At 36.6% G+C, this 17,981-nt stretch overlaps 2 protein-coding genes across 3 annotated transcripts; one reads left to right on the forward strand and one right to left on the reverse strand.

The window, feature by feature from the left end:
• The first annotated feature begins 432 nt into the window (after nucleotides 1–432).
• Nucleotides 433–10,509, forward strand: LOC117495858 (CD209 antigen-like protein E). 2 transcript variants are annotated; one of them, XM_034147430.1, is made up of 7 exons: nucleotides 433–478; nucleotides 967–1,102; nucleotides 1,176–1,265; nucleotides 1,472–1,696; nucleotides 2,505–2,647; nucleotides 2,865–2,968; nucleotides 9,464–10,509. In XM_034147430.1, exons 2-7 carry the CDS (start codon nucleotides 1,033–1,035, stop codon nucleotides 9,591–9,593), a joined length of 762 nt encoding a protein of 253 aa, XP_034003321.1. In that variant the 5' UTR covers nucleotides 433–478; nucleotides 967–1,032; the 3' UTR covers nucleotides 9,594–10,509. The 2 variants fall into 2 exon arrangements, with proteins under 2 accessions (XP_034003321.1, XP_034003320.1); XM_034147429.1 differs by lacking the exon at nucleotides 9,464–10,509 and adding an exon at nucleotides 3,214–3,566.
• A 5,788-nt stretch (nucleotides 10,510–16,297) lies between these two features.
• LOC117495512 (PWWP domain-containing DNA repair factor 3B-like) lies at nucleotides 16,298–17,687 on the reverse strand. Its single transcript, XM_034146790.1, has 6 exons — nucleotides 17,601–17,687; nucleotides 17,323–17,394; nucleotides 17,142–17,237; nucleotides 16,839–17,024; nucleotides 16,544–16,632; nucleotides 16,298–16,424 (listed from the first exon to the last, which is right to left on the reverse strand). Exons 1-6 carry the CDS (start codon nucleotides 17,685–17,687, stop codon nucleotides 16,298–16,300), a joined length of 657 nt encoding a protein of 218 aa, XP_034002681.1.
• Between the last annotated feature and the right edge of the window lie 294 nt (nucleotides 17,688–17,981).

A 17,981-nucleotide genomic window follows, 5' to 3' on the forward strand; every position in this document is an offset into this window, starting at 1 on the left:
AATGGAGGAGACATCTGATTGGCTATAGATAGAACAAATTACAAGTACGAATCAGGTCACCGTCAGGGGAGTCTCAAAAAACCCACACACAAATGCACAGCGATCCAAGCACAGAAAGCGGGTTGTGTTTGCAGGTGCAGCGGTTTTAAACGGAAAACAAATATGTGTGGATCAAAAATACATATGTAAAACTTTTTTCTGTATTTGGATTTTATTTACATGTATATCAAACGGAACACATGCTACACAACCCTCTGAACAACACAACCCTCTGATGCGTGTGTTGGTAGCTTGGCACGCTACTTCTCTGGAACCGTTGCTGCTTCCAGTGTTTCCTCCTGAAGTCTTTGATCACTACCCAGTCACCGGGCTCGAAGTGGTGTTGTGGCGCATCAGCTGGCGTCTGCAGTACGGCTTTCCCCTGAGAGTGGATAGCTGAAAGGGAGACTGAAAGACTTATACAGTAGTTCAACAAAAGGTAACTTAAATTGTCTCAACTTTCAGAAACTAACATTACATTAACAGAATAATATTCTTTAAATCTGTGCCAGTTCGTCTTGTGCCTTGGGCCATCAAGAGAGCCAGCTTTTCACGCCAAAAGATATTTGTAGCTGCTTTCACAATGATGACATGCTATTTTCTTTTTATTAACCAGTAAAATAGATCTTTACAGGATCAGAATATCTTGAATATTATTCATCTTTATGGCTTTGTAAGATTATATGTCTCTATTTAACACAATGGACATGATTATCACACTTGTTTCAGTCTTAAATCTGTATTGTCACTGTGCTTTTTAATATGGTCATATCAATAGTTAGTATTTCCTGATATTCTTCTTTTTGTTTTATATATAAAATGATGTGTGACTTCCTCAAATGATGTGTGACTTCCTCAAATGATGTGTGACTTCCTCAAAAATATAAAGCATTTAGAAATTCAAACCAGCAACCACACTTTCCCCGGTCACATACTTCAGGATACTTGCTGCAGAGCTGACCTTCTAGGAAAGAGTTGGCATTCCCATGAGCAATGGAGAAAATCTATGACAATGCTGTTGATGTCAAAACCCTAAGCTCAAGATCATCAACAATACAAGAAGGTAAGAGTGTCTGTTAGAGTGCACTGTGGATTTTGGATTTACTGTATTACTCCCTGGTCTTCTCTGTGTTCAGGTCCCAGGAGACTTCTCAGAGCGCCTGTTCTCGGTCTGGGGCTGCTGAGTGTTTTCCTGCTGGCTGGACTCATCGGCCTCGCTGTCCACTGTGAGTCTTTCTTTTAATATGTTTAATAATGTCATTTTGAACGTGTGATTTTAAGGAGCAATATTCTGCTCTGAAAGATGCACATTTGACCAAAACATCTATAGTTTTTCTACTTTTCTCCTAGGGCCAAATTAGGAAAAATTAATTTTGGTTTGTGTCAGTATGATTGCATCAGGTAATTTAAGAAACATCTATTTTCATTTCAGACCATAACTCAGTAGGTGGTGCCGCTGCAGATTTATCCGCTGTCAAAGCAGACCTGACCTCAGTGACTGAAGAGAGAGACAACCTGACTGAGCGTCTCCAGGCCAGAGATCAGCTGATCAACCAGCTGAAGGACAACCTCACTGAGCGTCTCCAGGCCAGAGATCAGCTGATCAACCAGCTGAAGGCCAACCTCACTGAAAAGACCAGAGACGTGGAGTGTTTGAGTGAGTGCTTCATGTGGGGGGGGGGTTTGCATAGGGCTCGGTATGTGTAAGATATCAATTATCATAATATGTTTTGCAAAATACCTCAATATTGATATTCTAAGGCTGACTATTGATCCTTTCATAAAATAGTTACAGAATGAAACTTTTCATTAATGATAATTAAGAATTAGTTTGTAATGACTTAGTTGTGAGTGATTTAATTTATAGTTTGTTTTATTTTTCTTCACCCACCATACTGTATTTATGTTTCTCTGTAAACTATGCTTATGGCCAGTTTCCTTGTCTAAATTACTTTTAATATAAGCAATAGGAAGAATAACTTAGAGGTAGTTTGTTCCAGATATTTGCTGCATAATAATAATAACAATAATAATAATAATAATAATAATAATAATAATAATAATAATAATAATAATAATAATAATAATAATAATAATAATAATAATAATAATAAATGATAACAAGGTTTCAAACCAATTTAGAACTGTTGCCGAAAGTCAGACCCAGTTTTCCAGTTGGTCAAGTAACTAACACCAAAATGTTGCCACTGTCTGTGTTTAAGTGGATGTCATTGAAGACTTTAACAAGATCAGTCTCAGTGCTGTGGTGCCTGACTAGATCACATCCAAACAGTTATTTAAATCTCAAAAAAGAGAAGTAGTTTGTGATCTCTTTTGATCCCTCTAAAAATGCTTAATAAATATTTGTTTTCATTATTATTACAAAAGTGACATATAATGCACTCAAGAGTTCCATATTTCAGCAGTTAAAGCAGTAAATCAACAAGATCTTACAACTTTTACAGAGAAAATGTGTCCTGAAGGATGGAGGAAGTTTGGTAGTTCCTGTTATCTCTTCTCTACTGAGAAAGCTTCTTGGGAACAAAGCAGACAAGACTGCACAGCCAGAGGAGCAGATCTGGTGATCGTAGACAGTGAGGAAGAACAGGTAATGTGTGCTGCTTTAACACTTGTGATTGTATAACTCATGCTTTTGTCAATCAATAATGTTTTTATTGTACATATACTAGCAAATGTGTCTATCAGCTATAATGATTACGTCACAACAATGGTGTTAATTACATATTTCTGAGCTAGTAAAAAGGGAAAAGTTATCTGAATGTTGATGTCCATCCCAGTAAACTGCATTTTTAATATGTGAACAGGGATTCATCACTAGCATGACTAAGAAAAGCACTTGGATTGGTTTGAGTGACAGAGAAGAGGAGGGGACCTGGAAATGGGTGGATGGATCTCCACTGAATCTGACGTAAGGCTTTACTTTGGTTTTAAATACAGACGCTGGTTTATGTTGTGACCTTTCTAAATGTTTCACATGTTTCTGTAATGGGAGTTAACACAACACACAGGATGCATTTAAACGTAGGGTGTCTGCCCCTTTCACCAGAAGATTAATTTGGGTTTTAAGAAAAGAACATGGCTGTATTACTTATAGTTATTTGTATTTGATGTCCAATCTTTTAGTTAATCTTGTTTTCCTGTAATACCTGTTAGGTTTTGGAGAGAAGGAGAGCCTAATAATTATCATAGAGGAGAGGACTGTGCCCACATCTATCATATCTCCAATAAGTGGAACGACCAGTCCTGTGAGACCTATCTGCATTGGATCTGTGAGAAAGAAGCCTAACATTGGTGTCTGTTTGGATACTATACATGCAATCATGATTTTACAATTTATTATAAATTGAGATATTTAAAACTATACAAAAAGTCTGATTTCATGAATAAGAATTACGTTTCTTGACTCGATAAATCACAATTGGTTTTTTTGAGGGTTTTTTTCAGATTAATATCAGTAATAAATACATTTTCATTGAATTTGTTTTTGCCAACTTTTGTTTGCCTCAATTAAATTATTATTTGTATTAATCCTTTTACATATCAACATAAAAACAGCTTATTAAAAACATCTGCTGATAAGCCCACAGTTCCTGAAAGCTATAATATTGAAGGTGCCTTATTGAGCAGAATATGATAAAAATAAGAAAAAGAAAAACTGTCAAACATTATTGAATAATTCAGAAATATACAACAATACTCTCGTCTCAGCATTGGTCTAATTTGTTCAAATGTGTAAAATAGCCTGTGTGTTATACAGTATGTTTCCTAACAATGACCTCTTGTGGCCATGTGAGTACAAATCTATTGCAGGTATTTAACATTCATAGGTACCAGCCACTTTGTACATACTGTAAGAACTAGTGCTGTCAATTAATACAAAAATGTATGTATGTTTATCACAATAATAATCTGGGACTTTAACTGCAGGATTTGCTCAAGATTCATTTAAAAAGTAAACTGCCTTTTATTTGAAGTTAATTACAGAACTTTAGTAAATGGGCAAATTAGATTTAGCTAGATCAGGAAATGGCAACTTTCTTTGAGCATGCATACAAAGATAAAAACCGTAAAAAGATATTGTGGGTGTATTACATGTTCTCTGACAAGATAAAGCTCTTCCACTTCAACAAACTGCTGTTATCAGATAAAAAGCAGCTTTACCACTTCACCTTTTTTTCTCAAAGTGAACAACTCCTCCCTGAAAGTTATCTTTGAAATGATGTACACTTTTTATATTTATGATCAGCGGCAGACAGAGTACTTCACAGAAAGACATTTGTGTTTATCAGCATTTAAAATTAAGATCCCTGCTTTCACAACAATGTCATGCTATTCTCTTTTTATTAACCAGTAAAACAGAACTATACAGGATCAATACATTTAGAATATTATTCATCTGTATGGCTTTGTAAGATGATATGTCTCTATTTAACACAATGGAATTGATTATCTCACTTGTTTCAGTCTTAAATCTGTATTGTCAATGTGCTTTGGCAATAGTGTGTTTTAAATGTGGGCATGTCAATAAAGCTTATTTGAATTTGTCTTGACTCTCAGCGTGAGATAAAAAAACAATTTCCTTATATTTTTGAGATAGATATATAGATAATTATCTGGCACAGTTGCTAGGATACCTTTAGCACTTAAGAGGTGTGACGTATTGATGGTGTTTTGTTTTATCCTTTACGCTATTGCCATTTTCCCAGACATCATATTTCAAATTATCTAGATGAAAATATTTTATAGGGCTGTTTTTTTTATAAGTTAATGTCATTTTGAATTTGTAATTTTCAAAACCACTTTCTGCCCTCTGTCCTTTACTTAAGTTTGTATCAGTATGAGGTATTTTCTGTTTAGAAAACGTGTCTCTTGATCATTTCAGGTTTTATATTTCATAACAAACTTGATTTCAGATTTTCCACTTACCTCAGGTCATCACTAAAATAGATTCCACTGCCCAGATTACCCGCGTCTGTTCTCTCAATCCCATGATGCTCCACTCGGACACGGGGCAGCAGCAGACCACTAAAGAGAGGGTAAACTTTGTTAAAGTTAAAAAAATCCAAGACCAAATAAGATTTCTTAGTTGTCCATTTGAAGATTACTATACTGTACCTGTCTGCAGTACAATATCATCAAATATATCACGTTGCTAAAGCTACGCTCCACTGCGAGTCTAAGCGCTCAATTCAGATGAACTACTTGTTTGGAGTTGTTCACATTATTCTTTTAAAGGAACCAACATCAGAATCCAATTTGAATTGGTTTCACAAAGGAACTATAACACTCACATTACACACAGCATAGACTATGATCAATGAGCTTCATTTATACCTAAATACAGCAGGGGGATCCCAGCAAAACTGGCTTTAATTAAATGTATAGCCAAAGTGCGCAGGAAAGTAAACGTTTTTTCTAATTTCAAGTCAGAACAGTATACCATGTTTTCTTGGTGGTACTCCCTCCGTACAGAAGTCAGTCTGGATTAAAAAAATCAACAAGTACTTTTTCGTCTCACAAATGATCTTTATCAGTTTCCTTGCAAGAAAACCTGGGATTGTCCAACAGAAATTGACAGATACATTTCAGGATGCTGTGTGTGTGTGTGTGTGTGTGTGTGTGTGTGTGTGTGTGTGTGTGTGTGTGTGTGTGTGTGTGTGTGTGTGTGTGTGTGTGTGTGTGTGTGTGTGTGTGTGTGTGTGTGTGTGTGTGAAACGTTTGTGTTTCTGCCCCTGCCATTCCCGCACAAGGTTGCAACATTGTTGATAAATTCAGGCACCGACACCTGTCTGCTCTCACATTCCCGCATTATGTTTTGGGGAAGCCAATCTTTATTTTTCTCCCATTCTATCCCAGCTGCAAATTTGGTGGCGAGAAACAATAAATAAATCTTCGCCAGTTTGGGTCCTTATCACAACTGATCAAGATGGCCAAAAGGTTCTCTGCTCAGAGGGCCTTGCAAATGATTTTGTAAGAGAGAGAACCATTTGATGATGATGAAGAGGAAGAGGTTTCAGAATGTGAGGATCACATTTCTGAGAATTCTGAGTCTGACAGTGACTTTGAAGAAGAGGATGAGATTGAGCATCAGCTACAAACAAAAGACGAGCCACAGGACCAGCATGTCAGCGGCCAAAACAACAAGTAGCACTTTAATTCATTAATGTTATCTAACAAATGTGAAAGGACAAATATTAACAATATATGATGTTTATATTGCTTGTAATTGGGATGAAGTAAACATCTGTTGAGTATTTTAACATAAAATGGTTTGATGGTGTTGAATTGAAACCCAAAAAGGCAGCAGGTCCACCAGACCCACGAACACTGGCTGAATAACAAAAATATGAACACCAGACAAGGGTTAAGGGGCTTTCCAGAAAATAAAGGCCCACTCTTGTCATAATACACAGGAACAGAAATGAATGACATCCTGGGTTATGCTTCTGCCTACATCATACGCTTGTGACGATTAGTAATGCTCAATCATGCATTTGTCCGAGCCACAGATTGAAACAGAGAACAAGTTCACCCTTGGTATCATGAGTTCAACCAGAGGACAGGTGCATACAATGCGGTTTTAAACGGAAAACAAATATGTGTGGATCAAAAATACATATGTAAAACTTTTTTCTGTGTAAAACTTGTATTTACATGTATATGAACCGGAACACATCCCTCTGAACAACACAACCCTCTGATGCGTGTGATGGTAGCTTGGCACGCTACTTCCCTGGAACCGTTGCTGCTTCCAGTGTTTCCTCCTGAAGTCTTTGATCACTACCCAGTCACCGGGCTCGAAGTGGTGTTGTGGCGCATCAGCTGGCGTCGGCAGTACGGCTTTCACCTGAGAGTGGATAACTGAGAGGAAGACTGAAAGACTTATACAGTAGTTCAACAAAAGGTAACTTAAATTGTCTCAACTTTCAGAAATTAACATTACATTAACAGAATAATATTCTTTAAATCTGTGCCAGTTCGTCTTGTGTCTTGTGCCATCAAGAGAGCCAGCTTTTCACGCCAACAAATATTTGTAGCTGCTTTCACAATGATGACATGCTATTCTCTTTTTATTAACCAGTAAAATAGATCTTTACAGGATCAGAATATTTTGAATATTATTCATCTTTATGGCTTTGTAAGATTATATGTCTCTATTTAACACAATGGACATGATTATCACACTTGTTTCAGTCTTAAATCTGTATTGTCAATGTGCTTTGGCAATAGTATGTTTTTAATATGGTCATATCAATAAAGTTAGTATTTCCTGATATTCTTTATATAAAATGATCTGTGACTTCCTCAAATGATGTGTGATTTCCTCAAATAGATAAAGCATTTAGAAATTCAAACCAGCAACCACACTTTTCCAGGTCACATACTTCAGGATACTTGCTGCAGAGCTGACCTTCTAGGAAAGAGTTGGCATTCCCATGAGCAATGGAGGAAATTTATGACGATGTTGACAATGTCAAAACCCTAAGCTCAAGCTCATCAACAATACAAGAAGGTAAGAGTATCAGTTAGAGTGCACTGTGGATTTTGGATTTACTGTATTACTCCCTGGTCTTCTCTGTGTTCAGGTCCCAGGAGACTTCTCAGAGCGTCTGTTCTCGGTCTGGGGCTGCTGAGTGTTTTCCTGCTGGCTGGACTCATCGGCCTCGCTGTCCACTGTGAGTCTTTCTTTTAATATGTTTAATAATGTCATTTTGAACGTGTGATTTTCAAGAGCAATATTCTGCTCTGAAAGATGCACATTTGACCAAAACATCTATCGTTTTCCTCCTAGGGCCAAATTAGGAAAACATTCATTTTGGTTTGTGTCAGTATGTTTGCATCAGGTCATTTAAAAAACATCTATTTACATTTCATTTCAGACTCCGCTGTCGAATCAAACCTGACTGAGCATCTCCAGGCCAGAGATCAGCTGATCAACCAGCTGAAGGCCAGCCTCACTGAAAAGACCAGAGAGGTGGACAGGCTTCAGTGTTTGATGGGTAAGGGTCAGTGCTTCATGTGGGGTTTTGCATAGGGCTCGGTATGTGTATGTAAGATATCAATTATCATAATATTTTGTACAAAATACCTCAATATTGATAGTCTAAGGCTGACTATTGATACTTTCGTAAAATAGTTACACAATGACACTTTTCATTAATGATAATCAAGAATTAGTTTTTAATGACTTAGTTGTGAGTGATTTCATTTATAGTTTGTTTTATTTTTCTTCACCCACCATATTTATATTTCTCTGTAAACTATGCTTATGGCCAGTTTCCTTGTCTAAATTACTTTTTAATATAAGCAATTGGAAGAAGAACTTAGTGGTAGTTTATTCCAGATATTTGCAGCATAATAATAATAATAATAATAATTTCCGGTCTAGCAACTAACACCGAAATGTTGCCACTGTCTGTGTTTAAGTGGATGTCATTGAAGACTTTAACAAGATCAGTCTCAGTGCTGTGGTGCCTGACTAGATCACATCCAAACAGTTAGTTAAATCCCAAAAATAGAGAAGTAGTTGTTCTGCAATGAAATTTGTGATCTCTTTTGATCCCTCTAAAAATGCTTAATAAATATGTTTTTTCATTATTATTACAAAAGTGACATATAATGCACTCAAGAGTTCCATATTTCAGCAGTTAAAGCAGTAAATCAACAAGATCTTAAAACTTTTACAGAGAAAACGTGTCCTGCAGGATGGAAGATGTTCGGTTGTTCCTTTTATCTCCTCTCTACTGAGGAAGCTTATTGGGAACAAAGCAGACAAAACTGCAGAGCCGGAGGAGCACATCTGGTGATCGTAGACAGTGAGGAAGAACAGGTAATGTGTGCTGCTTTAACACTTGTGATTGTATAACTCCCTGCTTTTATCAATCAATAATGTTTTTATTGTACATATACTAGCAAATGTGTCTATCAGCTATAATGATTACGTCACAACAATGGTGTTAATTACATATTTCTGAGCTAGTAAAAAGGGAAAAGTTATCTGAATGTTGATGTCCATCCCAGTAAACTGCATTTTTAATATGTGAACAGGAATTCATCACTAGCATGACCAAGAAAGACACTTGGATTGGTTTGAGTGACAGAGAAGAGGAGGGGACCTGGACATGGGTGGATGGATCTCCACTGAATCTGAATCTGACGTAAGGCTTTACTTTGGTTTTAAATACAGATGCTGGTTTATGTTGTGACCTTTCTAAATGTTTCACATGTTTCTGTAATGGGAGTTAACACAACACACAGGATGCATTTAAACGTAGGGTGTCTGCCCCTTTCACCAGAAGATTCATTTGGGTTTTAAGAAAAGAACATGGCTGTATTACTTATAGTTATTTGTATTTGATGTCCAATCTTTTAGTTCATCTTGTTTTCCTGTAATACCTGTTAGGCTTTGGGAAGAAACACAGCCGGATAATGGAGCAGAGAGGACACACTGTGCATACATCAGTCCCTCCGCCTGGTGGAACGACCAGTCCTGTGAGGACCTTCTGCCTTGGATCTGTGAGAAAGAAGCTTAACATTGGTGTCTGTTTGGATACTAAACATGCAATCATGCTTTTACAATTTAGTTTAAATCGAGTTATTTAAAACTATACAAAATGCCTGATTTCATGAATAAGAATTACTTTGCTCGAATTGATAAATCACATTTATTTAGTGTTTTTGTTTAGGATTAATATCAGTAATAAATAAATAGTAATTTAATTAGTTTTTGCCAACTTTTGTTTGCCTCAATTAAATTAGTATTTGTATTAATCCTTTTACATATCTTATGTAACGTTCTTATGAACTGGAAAGTCAGAAAGCCCAACTGCTTCAATTGAAATAGATGGCTGGAGGACTTCCTAAACATCTTCAGTATGGACGAAGCTGCTTTCTCCCTGTTATATTTGGTTAAGCCAGACAACAGGCATTTGGATAAGATAAGGGCTTTCCTGGACTCAAACCATCTCGGCTGCCAATAATAAATATAATAATTATAATAATATTAATTAATAAATAAAGAGAAATAAGCTATGAAGAAACAGAAAAATAATGGTAATAATAATGAAAGAAGTGAAATTAAATGGGAAATGTATTTATTTGACTATTTATCTATTTATTTATTTATGATAAATGTTTTGTTTTATAATAATAATGAGGAAACAATGAAGTATATCTATATTATTAAGCAAATCATGTATAAATACAACGCCATATGCATACATAACATGTAACTGACACTGTAATCCCCCTACCCCCCCACCCTTCATGTTATTGTCCTGTTCTGTTTGAGCCGTGTCCTTGTCCGTATGTTTTTGTCTTTGAAAATGTCTAATAAAATGTAAATGTTAAATCCTTTTACCCATCAACATAAAAACAGCTTATTAAAAACATCTGCTGATCAGCCCACAGTTCCTGAAAGTTATAATATTGAAGGTGACTTAATGAGCAGAATATGATAAAAATAACAACTGTCAAACATTATTGAATAATTCAGAAATATACAACAATACTCTAGTCTCAGCATTGGTCTAACTTGTTCAAATGTGTAAAATAGCCTGTGTGTTATACAGTATGTTTCCTAACAATGACCTCTTGTGGCCATGTGAGTACAAATCTATTGCAGGTATTTAACATTCATAGGTACCAGCCACTGTGTACATACTGTAAGAACTAGTGCTGTCAATTAATACAAAAATGTATGTATGTTTATCACAATAATACTCTGGGACTTTAACTGCAGGATTTTCTCATGATTCATTAAAAAAGTAAACTGCCTTTTATTTGAAGTTAATTACAGACCTTTAGTAAATGGGCAAATTAGATATAGCTAGATCAGGAAATGGCAACTTTCTTTGAGCATGCATACAAAGATAAAAACCGTAAAAAGATATTGTGATACACTTTTTGTTATATTCCATGGAATGCTCTTAACATCCCGATAGCAATGAATATCTTAAGTGCTTTGACAAAAAATCCATAAAAAAATGTCATCTGTGGAAGCCGTAGTACTGTAAAAAGCACGACCAATCATTTTAGCCGGCCCGGCTAAAGTAACTGGATGGCCTACCTGCCTGTCAGCCTTCCATCTGTGCACAAACTTATCTCGTGCCCTCATTGGTCATGTGCGCGTTCGTGTGTGTTGGAGGAGGGGCTCTGTAAGGAAGTGGCAGATTTGTTCAGGCTGTGTATTTTCAAACAACCCTGTCTCCTAGAAATTACGTTCCCACAAAACTAAACTGCATTCTCAAATACGTTTTGCAAGAAACGTATTTCCTTCCACGTTACGTTTGTTATGAACATATCTTAAATACGTTTATTTTCTACATATCTTCTAGAAACCTATTTTCTCTCACATGACGTTTGTTATGAACGTATCTTAAATACGTTTGCTTTCTACCTATATTTGCCATTTCTTTTCTAGCTTATAATAATGATAATAGTCATTTATTAATATCATTTTAGAGCAAACTTATTTTCGCGCTGGCTGGCGGCTGACTTTTCAGTTGACCAAATCCGTTATTATGCTGGTTAATGCTTAATAATCACAATATTGTTTGTAGTCGTTTCATACAGCATTCTCAATTACGTTTAGTTTTGTCCCACGTTACGTTTGTTCTGAACATATCTTAAATACGTTTGCTTTCTACCTATCTTTGACATTTCTTTTCTAGCTTATAATAACGATAATAGTAATTTATTAATATCATTTTAGAGCACACATTTGAAATCGACGATCGGGCTTGATATCCTATGGTTAAATTAAAATCAGTAGGCGAGGCTGTAATTTCGCCAGCTGCGAGGCAGAGTTTTAACATGCCAAAAAGCTGCTGTGTCGTTTATTGCACCTCAAACACCTCAAACTTCCTCTAAGGACAGCAGAAGAGCTCTGTGGCTTCAGGCTTGATCGCCGTTCAAATGACAGCGTTGGTTTCCCCAAAAGTGGGTGGGGCTGTGACGTAGATTTTACTCTCATCTATTATTCAAAACCATTCTATTTAATCCAAACGTAAATTACATGCCAGTGTTTTATCTTTTTATTAAGCGATTTGTTTATGTTGTTTAACTCATAGATATATATAAACATATGTTTTTATATATATCTATGGTTTAACTGGGAATGTTTTCACATTGAACCGGAAGTACGTCACTTCACTTTGTCTTCTTCGTCCCTTTTACGTTCCAGACAATGCATGGCTCAGCGTAACAGACTGAACAGCGACCCCAGGTGTGTCTACATTGGAATTACATCTTCATTACTGAAGGAAAAATACTTTACCTTGTGTTTGTTAACTGGGTTTTTAATGCAATTGGCTTTTCTTAATGGTTACAATATTGCTATGAGTTACAGTATATATCTGAAGCAAATTATGTTTCTGAAGATGTGTAGTCAATTCCACCCTTCAATGTAGCATAAATGTGAACTCTCATTACAGGAACAATACCGGAAACAGACGTAGGAAAGATCCTCAGCTCGCTGATTGGATGTTTTAGCCGCAATGCACGTTGGGATATGGTGTTTATGCGATGTGAAATCCGAAAACATTAAAAAAAATAATAATAATACTTTATTCTGAGTGTTCTTGCTTTTCTCTTTGAAAGTCATCACATAACGGCATTGTAATACACGGTTCGGCTACATTAAATATTACACATCTGCCATAGTTCTTTATTTATAGAGCCCTGATGAGAAGACTTCTGGACTGAAGTTCTGGAAGAACTGCCGCCGAAACTGAATACGTGTCGTGGATCATAAATATATCAACAATTAAACAACATCTTACATTTCTTTTCACAAAATACGTCTCCTTGCAGTATCAATACTAATACGGCTGACTTTTATATTTGATCCAATTGGTAGATAGGTCATATTTACACCATAACGGTGCACAGCTGATAGAAAAGGACTTGTAGTTTTTAAAGATATTACTGATTTTCTTTGAATATAAGAATGTAAATACTGAGTTGAGAGAATAGTCAGGGGATTTGGGTGATGGGAGACACATCTATGGAATCACAATTTCAATAGCTTACCATTAAATGACGGATATACCTTTCTGTCTGTGATGTTTTACAAATCAGATATTAATGTGTAGAAGTAAACATGAGAAATAATATAGCAATATCCTGTACAATTATGTAAAAACATGAATAAAACTACACATCTTCAGATGTTATACATACATAAGTGTCCTACACTAATAATACAAAGTTATTATTAGTATGCTGTGTGTACCTTGTGTGCACCGCCTAGTGGTTAAAGCACGTTATTTAATCATTTTTGTTGAATAATGTTATTTTTGTTGAATAATGTTATTTGATGAATAAAATATTAAGAGTACATACTTTCATAGGGGGAAAGTAGAAGGTCAATGATAGAAATATAGAATATAAAAAATCAAGAAGATACTGTAAGTGATCTCTACAATAAAACAGTGTAGTGCCTGATGTACAAAGATATTAATATGAGGATGTGCAAAACAGACAAACTAATTAACCTTTATTAACACATTAAACAATACTTTAGGTTTTCTTTCAAATAAGAAAAAAGCTTTGGGGGTATCTATCTACAGATAAATATTAAGCCTGACAAAGTACTTAGCGTCTAATATATTGCTTTCCTGCAATGTTAACTGTGTTGAAGCACTTATTTTAACTGATATTATATATATATTAATTATACTCTTATGTATGTAGATAGTATAAGACATGTGCAGAATTTGAGTTTAATGGTGGAGGAATACACACATATTGATAGATGTCTTGTAATGCACTGTTGAGGAACCTGTGACCCAAGTTTTTCATTAATTGCATAACTTCAACATCGTGGTGTATATGATATGTCAATAAACCTTAGAAAATCTTGAAAGGGATGTGCAAAATAGCTATTATATACAGTTTTTAATTAACTATTAGTAGAGAATAACGAGTAATGAATATACTTTATAGAGATCTGCAGATAAATGTTTAGTCTTCTCAAGCACCAACTAATATCTCTCCTGATTGTTGGCACTTGACAATCACCTTTCCCTGAATTTTACTCAGGTGTAACTAAAGTCTGCTTTAAGGGTTGTTTATATTTCACATCATTAATCAGAATCTGCAAAGTAACTAAAATAAATGTAGTGGAGTAAAAATACCAGGTTAACCTCTGAATTGTAGTGGAGTAGAATTCCAAAGTAACAATGAGCTGGCATGTGGGTATATATTAATGCTTCCCATTATGGACACAAGCGATTTTCACCCATTTATTAATTACATGTTTTACATTTGTACACACCAATTTGTTTCCTATCCCCTAAACCTCCAGGGCTGTACACAGTTTAATACTGTCAACTTCTAATTTTGGGAAAAACGAAAACGTCTTTTAAAACTACAATTCCCAGTAGAGACGCTATAGAACATGTTGCGAAACACAATAGCCAGCATTTGTAGTTCTGGGGGGGCGTTCGAGTCCAGTTTTGGAAAGTCTGCCGTGGTTTCGTTCCATTTCAAAGAGCTGTTTGGCGCTCGGCGTAACCTTGGCGCACTGCCACTCCAACATCCAATCCCAGAGCTTGAAGATTAATCACGGGGTTTGTCAACAGGACTGTAGTCCCAAACGATAGCTGGGGATTATGGGTAGTGTAGTGTCTTCGGCCATCCTAAACTCTGATTCTTTTTTCGGATTTCATATCGCATTAACACCATATCCCGACTTGCATTGCGGCTAAAACATCCAATCAGCGAGCTGATGATCTTTCCTACGTCACTTTACAGCCCTGCTCACTTTTGGGGAAACCAGCTGTCATTTGAACGGCGATCAAGCCTGAAGCCACAGAGCTCTTCTGTTGTATACTGTCCTTTCTTCTTAGAGGAAGTACAGAAACACGTAACTCTGGATTTGTTTTAATGTTTGAGGTGCAATAAACGACACAGCAGCTTTTTGGCATGTTAAAACTATTATTTTCTGCCTCGCAGCTGGCGAAATTACAGCCTCGCCTACTGATTTTAATTTAACCATAGGATATCAAGCCCGATCGTCGATTTCAAATGTGTGCTCTAAAATGATATTAATAAATTACTATTATCATTATTATAAGCTAGAAAATAAATGTCAAAGATAGGTAGAAAGCAAACGTATTTAAGATATGTTCAGAACAAACGTAACGTGGGACAAAATTAAACGTAATTGAGAATGCTGTATGAAACGACTACAAACAATATTGTGATTATTAACCATTAACCAGCATAATAACGGATTTGGTCAACTGAAAAATCAGCCGCCAGCCAGCGCGAAAATAAGTTTGCTCTAAAATGATATTAATAAATGACTATTATCATTATTATAAGCTAGAAAAGAAATGGCAAATATAGGTAGAAAGCAAACGTATTTAAGATACGTTCATAACAAACGTCATGTGAGAGAAAATAGGTTTCTAGAAGATATGTAGAAAATAAACGTATTTAAGATATGTTCATAACAAACGTAACGTGGAAGGAAATACGTTTCTTGCAAAACGTATTTGAGAATGCAGTTTAGTTTTGTGGGAACGTAATTTCTAGGAGACAGGGTTGTGTAGGCATACTGGAGATGGGAAGGCTTTAGTCAGTGTTGTAGCTGAGATTCTTACCGTTCCAATGATGTATTAATAATAACTTGGATTTATATAGCACCTTTCATGAGACCCAAGGTCGCTTTAAAAAGAACAGGAGTAGAAACAAACATAACAAAAGACAGTCAGACGAACAGTTAGACAGACAAAACAAATAGATTTGGGGCCAAAGACCTTGGCAGACTTGAGGGCCCTTTTGAAGGCGTCAAGCGTGGGGATGTTGCAGATCTCCGCAGGGAGAGCGTTCCAGAGAGTGGGGGCTGCCATACTGAAGGCTCTGTCCCCGAAGGATCCCAGGTTGGTGCGGGGGGCCAGAGTCTGAAGACCGCAGGTTCCGGGGTAGGGCATGTGGGAATTGTATTGATTTGATACAAGCAAGCCAGTGTTTCATTGTGTACTTTCAACTACAGTATATGGTCCGGCAAGTTCAGCATTCACTGCATTCACTGTGATGAATATACAATAAGACACTGATACCGTTTTCCTCAATGAACATTTATTGAACAGAACATGTGGAAAATCAGAGGGGCACTATTCAACCTGGTCTGCTTAAAAAAAAAAATAACCTTTTAAAATTGATCCGAACAGTAAAATCAACATGGTTTAAATAAAAATGTAAGCAGCCAGGATTGACCTGCAGGAGGTTAAAGCCTATTTAAAAACTCCTCGGAATCCAAAGCTCTTCGGAACCTTTCACTGGAGTTCTTCAGCCTTTGGTGCGCTTCCTCACTCAAGTTCTTGGTGAGGTAATGAGAACAAAGTTCCATCTCACTGATAAGACAAGATGGTATAAAGAAGTCATATATGTAATATTATAAATTCACATGCATCAGGGGTTGTACACTTTAAATAGAAATTGTATTAGCATTCTCCTCATGTTTCCAGCTTACCTCCAGTCATACTCGGGTCCACATTTATAAGTTTCCTTGGCTCTTTCAAGGGAAACCGAGAGTACAGCTGCAAGGGCGTGGACTGTCGCCTGTGTCATGAAGGGATTAAAGCCACACGTTTAACAGTTGGAGTAAAATGCAGACATCCAATAAAGGTTGTGCCATTCTGCAAGTGACAATTATGCCAGACCAATTGGCATCAACATTCTACTGGACATTGACCATGAGTTTAAGTGCAACATATGTAATTTTATATAATGTGTAGTCGACAAATAAAAAGTCAGTGAAATCTAACCTCTGGCAGAAGCACATCCATGACGAATGCCACCTCATCTGTGAACCTTCTCTCAGTCTGTGTTTTCTCAACCACTTGTGAGAGGAATGACAACACTCGGTCCACCTGGTCATCATCTTCAAATAAGATGATGACCCTTTCGTCCTTCTTTGCCCAAGGAGACTTGACTTGTCCAGTGACGATTGCCTGCAAATGCTATATTTTACTGGGAGAATGCTAAAAATACATGTATATTTCACTTTAATTATTTATATTGTGCTTAAAATGAGTCCCTTTACTTAGACATTTCAATTGCAAACTCACTTCAAGATGTTGCAGTAAGCCTTTGTCCTGAGTGATACAATCTATTAACAAGCCACTGGTCAGTCTTCGATGGTGCTGAGCTTGTTGAGCCCTTTCCTAAAATGTAATTGACATTGCTTAAACATGTTAAATTCAACTCTGAATAAGTAATTTCCATGAACATTTGCACTTCCTTACTGACCTCAAGCATCTTGAAAGATGCGTTTTCGCCATCCAGGCTTCCGTCTTCTTTGTCCATGGTAACATGACTTTCCTTAATGGGTACACAGGACAAATATTATTGAGTGGAATGCTCTGAATATTAGATACTCCTGATACTAGGATGGGTTGAATGCAGAGTCTATTTCACTGTGTCTGCTGTGCTGTGTACATGTGACGCTAAAGAGGATTCAAAATCCTCAATTTCCATATGAATGGCGGATAGTATGTTTGTATGCAATAAACTCCATTCACACTAACCGACTCTTTAGGAAGGAAGCTGCAAGGCCTCTTGTTATAGGAGTGGTCCTCGTCAGTGTCCAGGGGCATCTGTAGACAGTAAACCATTATTTTGACAGTGCTTTACATGCACGGTTTAACTCCTCAAAAAATGATCCTGGCTCGATTCAGAATGACACAGTACCACACAAAACAAATGTTGCATGTACCATAAGTTCTATGTAGTATGTGTTTTAGGAGTAGTAACCCATTCTGAAACAGGCACACAGGGTCATGATACGTTGAGCGATACACTGACCATGGTGCTGCTTGCATGCGTCCTTTTACGACTGATCCTGAATGTAGGTGGAACATTGTCGCCCTGCCTTCCTCACTATAGTGAGCAAACTTCTTTCCATACCT

The sequence above is a fragment of the Trematomus bernacchii genome, unplaced genomic scaffold (genome assembly GCF_902827165.1).
Source record: "Trematomus bernacchii unplaced genomic scaffold, fTreBer1.1, whole genome shotgun sequence".
NCBI lineage: Eukaryota > Metazoa > Chordata > Actinopteri > Perciformes > Nototheniidae > Trematomus > Trematomus bernacchii.